The sequence below is a fragment of the Dreissena polymorpha genome, chromosome 1, assembly GCF_020536995.1.
Source record: "Dreissena polymorpha isolate Duluth1 chromosome 1, UMN_Dpol_1.0, whole genome shotgun sequence".
Lineage (NCBI taxonomy): Eukaryota > Metazoa > Mollusca > Bivalvia > Myida > Dreissenidae > Dreissena > Dreissena polymorpha.
Genome location: NC_068355.1, coordinates 48,868,830 through 48,876,210, shown reverse-complemented (window position 1 = coordinate 48,876,210; position 7,381 = coordinate 48,868,830). Strand labels below are relative to the sequence as shown.

General features: G+C 37.1%; 1 protein-coding gene across 1 annotated transcript; it reads left to right on the top strand.

Annotated features, from left to right (window-relative positions):
- The first annotated feature begins 2,714 nt into the window (after positions 1-2,714).
- LOC127873155 (uncharacterized) lies at positions 2,715-4,363 on the top strand. The gene is made up of 4 exons (XM_052416857.1): positions 2,715-2,774; positions 3,154-3,205; positions 3,467-3,610; positions 4,179-4,363. The coding sequence occupies exons 1-4, from the start codon at positions 2,715-2,717 to the stop codon at positions 4,361-4,363; spliced, it is 441 nt and encodes a 146-aa protein (XP_052272817.1).
- The last annotated feature ends 3,018 nt before the right edge of the window (positions 4,364-7,381 follow it).

Sequence of the window (7,381 nt, the reverse complement as noted above, 5' to 3'; positions counted from 1 at the left end):
GTTATGATATTTGTGAGGAAACAGTAATACTGAACATTTACCATGGTCTAATATAGCCATTATATGCATCTTTTGACGATTTTAAAACCTAAAAATTATAAAGCGTTGCAACGCGAAACGATTGAATAATTTGGTGAGTTCTGTTTTTGTCGTTAAATTTTGTGAAACTACGAAGATTGCTTATATAAAGTATAAAATACCTCACGAGTATGTACTCGGCGGAATAGCTTAGTAGGCTAGAGCGTTTTTACTTCAGGACTCTGGCAGGACTCCAGGGGTCACTGGTTCGAAACCTGGTTCGGGCAATGTTCTTTTCCTTTTTTTAATTTTATTCTTGATTTTTTACTGGAGCTTTTACGATCCAATGTTTACATTTATCGATATAAAGCATTTAGTAAATAAGTTTAAAAATGCCAAAATCTGTGAAAAGGCCCCTTTAAGGATCATGTTTTGTGCGTCGTGCGTAAACTTTTCATTTAAACATCTCCTAAAACGCTTGGCAGATCTTTCCATTCCGAAACTGCACCGGAATGAGAATTGATAAAATGTGTGTGTTTGTGTGTGTGTGTTGTTGTTGGGTTTTTTCAAATCGTTTTTGTCTGCGTTATATTTAGTTCACCAGAACTAGCGATATATTTTACAAATTAAAACTTCGAAAAGCTCGTACATCGGGGGCTCTCTGTGAGGTAACTTACTTTCCTTACAGTACAAAGATTAATCAGAGACGTAGGTAACCTCTACGTCGCTGTATTAATTGGATATATATTTTTAAAATAAGTGGACCTGTACCGTGTTTATTCAAATCAACCCCATGGGGTGAACAGTTGCCACATGAGGGGTGGGGGTTTCACATGGTTAATATAGTAGTATATGAGATAAAATGATATAAATTTGTTTAAGGATTATGTCCATAGAGGTAATGTTTGGTATATAGCATACCTCTCCGGATACAGTTTTATGCTCCCCATATTTATTTTTTTTTGGGGGGGGGAGCATATAGTCGCCGCTTCGTCTGTGTCCGTCCGTCCGTGCACAATTTTTGTCCGGGCTATTTCTCGGCAATTAATGACCGGAATTCAATGAAACTTTATGGGAATCTTCACTACCAAGAGGAGATGTGCATATTATTAGCCGGTTTTGGTCGGATGATTTTTCACAGAGTTATGGCCCTTTCAAATTTTCTTTAACTGTACATATAGTGCAATTCTTACTGACTGGAATTCAATGAAGCTTTATGGGAAGCTTAACTACCTTGCGAAGATGCGCATGTTATTTGTGGGTTCTGGTTAGATGATTTATTTAGAGAGTTATGGCCCTTTGAAATTTTTAAGTCGCTAAACCATCCATCGTATTATTTTGTCCAAAGTTATGCCCATCAAGACGTTTCCTTCTATATGAATATATAGTGCAATATTGTGACAAAAAACACTTTGGAGAGCATCACCCGTCTCCGACGGTTTCTTGTTTTACACGTTATAAGCAACTAACTTTTCTGCACTCAATGACATGACACAGGTTAGACATCTAGGGCAAAAATCTCTTCCGTCCATAATTATTTCATCAAGTGACCTGACATAGTAAAATGTTATCGCTTACATGTCATTGGTTGTTGGTTTTGATTGTTTTGGCTTTTCAACTTTTGAAAATATATGATTTTTTTAATAATTTATTTGAAGTGACTCACTTGCGTCTACAACTTGTACGGGTGTTTATAAATATATGGGTTTTATATATCAGTACCGAAAAATGGCGTGAACAGCAGTTAGAAATTATTATTATGCCTCCAAAACGCATATCTGTGATATCTATTTCCGGATTTTGTAACGCCTTTGTTGTGATTGAAAATAATTTTTTTGATCATGTAAGTTGACCCAATTTCTTTCAATAGAAACTTTCTCATTCGAACAAAAGCCTACGTTTAACGGTTACAATGGGGTGTGTCTGCAACTATCCAAGTGGAAAATAAAAATATGGTGAGTTGTGCTTTTTACATAATAATAAATAAAATAATTCTAATAACTTACGAGGTTTGAATTAAATATAAATAAGCGAAAAATAAACCGTAATTGTTGACTAAATTAAATATTTTTTTAGATTTATGATGTCGTTAAACGTAACTTACTTAGTAAACATGTAATTTATATGTACCGTGCTCTGTAAAATGTGGGTTTAATTCATGTGCGTAAAGTGTCGTCCCTGATTAGCCTTTGCAGTCCGCACAGGCTAATCAGGGACAATACTGTCCGCCTAATCTGCATTTTTGCTAAAAAAAATATACTTTCATTAAACAGAAAATATCAACAGCAGAAAGTGTCGTCTCTGATAAGTCTGTGCGGACTGCACAGGCTAATATGGGGCGACACTTTACGAAAATGCATTAAACCCATTTGTCACAGAGCACGGCCCATTTCATAATTAGAAAGTAACCAACCGACCCAATGGCCCGTTTAGCACTGTTACATAAAGCAGGTAAAACATTCCATGTCCCATAAACGATTTATTTAAGTAAATGTGTATGGAAAATAGTAACTAATTGATTGCTTTGTGGCGACCTAAAGGAACCTTTAAATGTCAGCTGAGTAATTATTTGTTATCGACATTTGTTAGAGTACTAGTATATCAGCTGCAAGGCAAATAAACGATTCATAAGGAAATTATTGCCAACGGATCTATAAGTATTTGTGACTTGTTGAATGAATTTATCAGACACCAATATGAACCGCATCAGAATCCATAAATCAGAACAAATGAGCTGCAAACCTGAGAAGGCTTTCGTAAGGGTTTGAAATGTGTGATATTGTGTTTTATGGTTTCACAGTGCAGCCCGACTGGGCGCATACAATTGAACATCATTTTTAGTGCCACCAGGGCATTAATAGATACTCCTAATATTATAAATGTTCATTATAAAATTTAGTCGAATTTATTGATTGACAAAAACGCATTTATTAAAAGGGCAGTTACCGGTGTATGCTGTTGTTTTCTTGACAGTAATATAATGTAGACACTGGTACATTGGTACACAAGAAGAGAGATGTTCACAGTTAATAGGGTCAACTATTTTCAAAAGTAAGATTTATCTTTCGATTAAAAGTGGAGAACAAATTGATCACAACAAATACCCACACTTAAATACATATAATTATTTTGCAGGCGGACGAAACGAACAGCAAATACGCGCCACTCACCGAAGACGAAAAGAAATGTACGTAACGGTACTCCCCTTAACTTTTTTTCCTTCATCCGAAGTTGTCCCTGATTAAATCATTTAAATATACAAATAAGAAATAAATAAAAGAAAACGTGTGAGTACCAATCGCCATATATGAATGCAGTACTCAAGTACGGCTAAAACGGAAAACAACAATCAAACTAACAAACAGGCTCACTTGAAACTTCCAGTAAAGGCAATTATGCAAACTTAAATTTAAGTGTATAACATAATTACGTCAATTGTTTTCGCCAGATCTCCCGTACGCGTGGCGGCTGTTGGGAGGTGACGACATGGGGAGCCTGCCCGCCCGCCAACTCGGCAAGGTGATGCGGGGGTTCGGCAAGAACCCATCCGAGCAGGACATTCAGTACCTGAAGTACGAGCACGAGGTTGACGGTAAGGCCGGGACAACTGGGTCACTTCTTTTAAATTCCAGTTTATACTTATACATGAGCCGTATTATGGGGAAATGGGGCAGTCCGCATGTGTTAATCAGGTAGGTATGACACTTTTCGCCTAAACTTGATTTTCGCTAAAAAGAGACTCCATTTAATCGAAAAAAATCCATAAAAGCGGAAAGAGTGGCCCCTGATTGGCCTGTGTTGACTGCGAAGGCTTTGACAACACTTTATGCACATGTTTTAAATCCCGTTACCCAGAGCAAGGCGCAGATCAATATAATGCGTGCGTATGGGGAAGCCGGGATTCAGACACACAATGAAGGCGGACCTGTCTTAGCTCGTATTTGCATGAAGTTTGTGTTTGATCTGTAAAAAAATAGTTCACAAAAAGAGAATACAATAATGTTATTAAAGCATTTTGAATTGTTTCAAATAGTGTATTAATATACTAGTACATACAGTTTTGACAGTTTACACTTAAAATTAATTGCTAGTTTGATTTTTTTAATGTAAAATGTATCCTTTTAAATTTTCATTTTTATTTTTATTTTATATAATCGCAGACGACAGGAGGTTGATTTACAATGAGTTTGTAAAACTTTACCGCGCATGCGCGCCCGGAACTGACTCCAAAGAACGTTTGGAGGACGCCTTCAGGGTGTTTGACAAGGAAAACGAGGGAAAAATTAAAGCCGAGGATTTACGGTACAAGTTTAATTCAAGTACCGATAAAAAGTCACAGAAATAATTATCATCCTACAGACATGTCAACTGTTACGCGTGCACTGATTCAGTCACGCTATCGAGCTTACAGTCACGCTGTCACGCGCTCACACTTACTCACGTTTTTGACAAGTTTTTGTTTTTAATAAATTAGATGTCAGTTCAAGACTACTGTGGGGTTCGATTTTGGACCGTTTTTTCTTGGTTTTCATCAATTGTTTTTATTACTATGGTTCGTCAATGAGCTTAACTTTTATTCTGTACGTTTGCTGTCGGGATAATACAAATATACAATGTAAACATAAATTTTTGTGATTCGGTCGATTTTGCTATCGCCTACAAAATTAACATAAGAAATCCACAGAAGAATTAGCCCAAAAGCTGTTAAAAAAATCCAAGCGTTATTGCCAAAACCAGGGTAATTATTTTCTGGAATATGCTGCAAAGACTTATATATTAGCATTGGGCATATAAGCGAATTTCTATTTTTGTGTATTATTTATTTACGTTTGCAATAGTATTAATAATTTTTGACACCGCCTCGTTTGCAGGGACCTTTTGACGCGACTTGGGGAGCCGCTGTCCCACTCGGAGGTGGACCGGATGTTCCGCCTCACGGAGTTCGACCGGCACGGCTTCATCAAATACGAAGGTAGGAAGCCCGTGGACCATTGTCAACAGTTCACTGGGTGACTCTGTGTATATGCTGGATTGACATGTGGTGACATAGTAAACATGTGTCGCGTTCTTAGAAAACTTGGCATAATGCCTGTGCGTAAAGTGCCGTCCCAGATTAGCCTGTGCAGTCCGCACAGGCTAATCAGGGACGACACTTTCCGCATGAACAAGATTTTCGGTAAGGAGGGACTTCCTTGAAACTGAAAATACCATAACAACGGAAAGTGTCGTCCCTGATTAGCCTGTGCGGACTGCACAGGCTAATCTGGGACGACACTTTACGCACATGCATTATGCCCAGTTTTCTCAGAATGCGACTCACATATATAGTATCCACAATGTCGTTTATTGTTTGAGATCGAGTTTTTCAAAGAGCGACTCAGCACACCGTTACAAGTAATTTGAACTTATTAAGTTATAACTTTTTTTTCAAGTTCAATTATATCTAAATTTTGATGCGTATTTCGACCACTACTCGTTCGTTTTAGAGCCAATGCATACGAGTCCAGTTGCCATGTGGTTGGGGGAGCTACCTCGCACACTTACAATGTATGGACGTCACGTTGAAATCAATGTGAAATAATGTCTGGGGTATTTAAGATCTGAATTGCTAAATTTTACTTTGTCTCTTTGATTTTATGCAAGATATAATGATAAGGAGAAACATGAGTGACAAACATGGCATCTGATCTTCGGTAGATTAAAACTGGCATTGGTGACATCGACATCGCAACTCCACTCCAATAAACATTTGTATTCGTGTTCTATCAGAATATTTCGGAGGCCTTTTTTCAAAACGCCTTTAATGGGCTAAATGTTTTAGAATATTTCAATATTTTCAGACTTCTGCAAAATGGTATTCGCCGATAATCGACCCCGACTGAAGACATGTTAATGTAAGTAAGATGTATGAACGGCACGGACGCGTTGTTGCTAGACGACAGTCACGTGTACACGTTCGGCGCTTTCAATTTTAGACATTGTGGACTTTATGTTGTTGAAATATCCTGCAATCCGTGAGATTCCTATTTGAATGTTATGTATTTTTACAACGGACAGTTGTTTGACTACGAATACAATGGTATGCTCGATGTATTATGTGCCAGTTATATCTGTATATTCAAATAATTAAGAATGTAAATTGTTTTTTGTTATGCATGTATTTTCAGTTTCAATACATGCACTTAAGGAATATTCTTGTATGTATGTTATATTTGTACCATTTCAGTCGGAGATAAATGTTTAATATTCAATAATACACATACTAAAGCAATGCGTTGGTAATTTATAAAGGTATTTCCATTGGATGGCTTACATGTTATAAATGTTTATTTATGTGGACACTTGTTTTGACTTTTCCTTGTTTTATGTTTATTCCTGTTGTTAATTTTATTATGCTGTTTTGTTTGACAATAAAATAATTCTGAAATTCATCTTGACCTATAGTTAATTGTTAAATACCTTATTTTATTGTTAACCCATTTATGCCTAGCGTCTAGAAAAAAGGCATTGGCAAACAGCGTAGACCCAGATGAGACGCCGCATGATGCGGCGTCTCATCTGGGTCTGCGCTGTTTGCTTACATGAATATATGTAAGAAATATTCTAAATATAGAAATAAATATACTAGACATCCCTTATTTTGGAAATAAATTGATCCAATTTAGAAGGATGGGCGAGTCCACTAGGCATAAATGGGTTAATTTCTCAAAGCAGGTTTATTAACAGTACAGAGCGAACCGCATCTTATTATGAATCATTCATTATGTTAACATAATCTATAGTGTATCTACAAGTCATCACAACATAGGGCGAGTATGTCAGGTCCTTGATACGCTATGGTTAATGTGCACCAGGAACAGAGTCTGTCGTAAATTACAAGCAATCGTCTGTCTTCCCCGCGTGCATTATAAATCATTTTAAATAATGAATGAATCGCGCGAATCCGCGTGCGTTTTTTTGTATAATAGAGGAATTTCAATTATTTTATTGCGTATGCTATCATGTTAATTACACGTTTGTGTGATTGTTGATTGTATATTGTCAAGGAATATCTTATTATGTATCGGCTGCGTCATGCGAAAATGGGTCTTATGCCAAATGCGGCCAGTGTAGCCCCAGACCAGTCTACGCACTAAGCGAAGTCTGGTCAGGCGCTTCTTCCTTGTAACAACGATTCTTATTGGCTGGTGGATTGTAACAACGATTCTTATCGGCTGGCGGATTGTAACAACGATTCTTATTGGCTTGCGGATGACAGCGTCCAATATTCGAAACAGACACAGAAACCTTAAACACATCAACAGACCGAGAGCCGGACATGTATACGCAGACATACCAACTAGTTAATTCTTATGTTTTTAAT

What these genes read in the sequence shown, in the direction of transcription:
- LOC127873155 (XM_052416857.1), top strand. Translation starts at nt 2,715, where the DNA reads ATGAACCGCATCAGAATCCATAAATCAGAACAAATGAGCTGCAAACCT. An exon ending in GCAAACCTGAGAAGGCTTTC is followed by an intron (nt 2,775 to 3,153) that starts GTAAGGGTTTGA and finishes ATTATTTTGCAG; the next exon opens with GCGGACGAAACGAACAGCAA. An exon ending in GTACGAGCACGAGGTTGACG is followed by an intron (nt 3,611 to 4,178) that starts GTAAGGCCGGGA and finishes ATATAATCGCAG; the next exon opens with ACGACAGGAGGTTGATTTAC.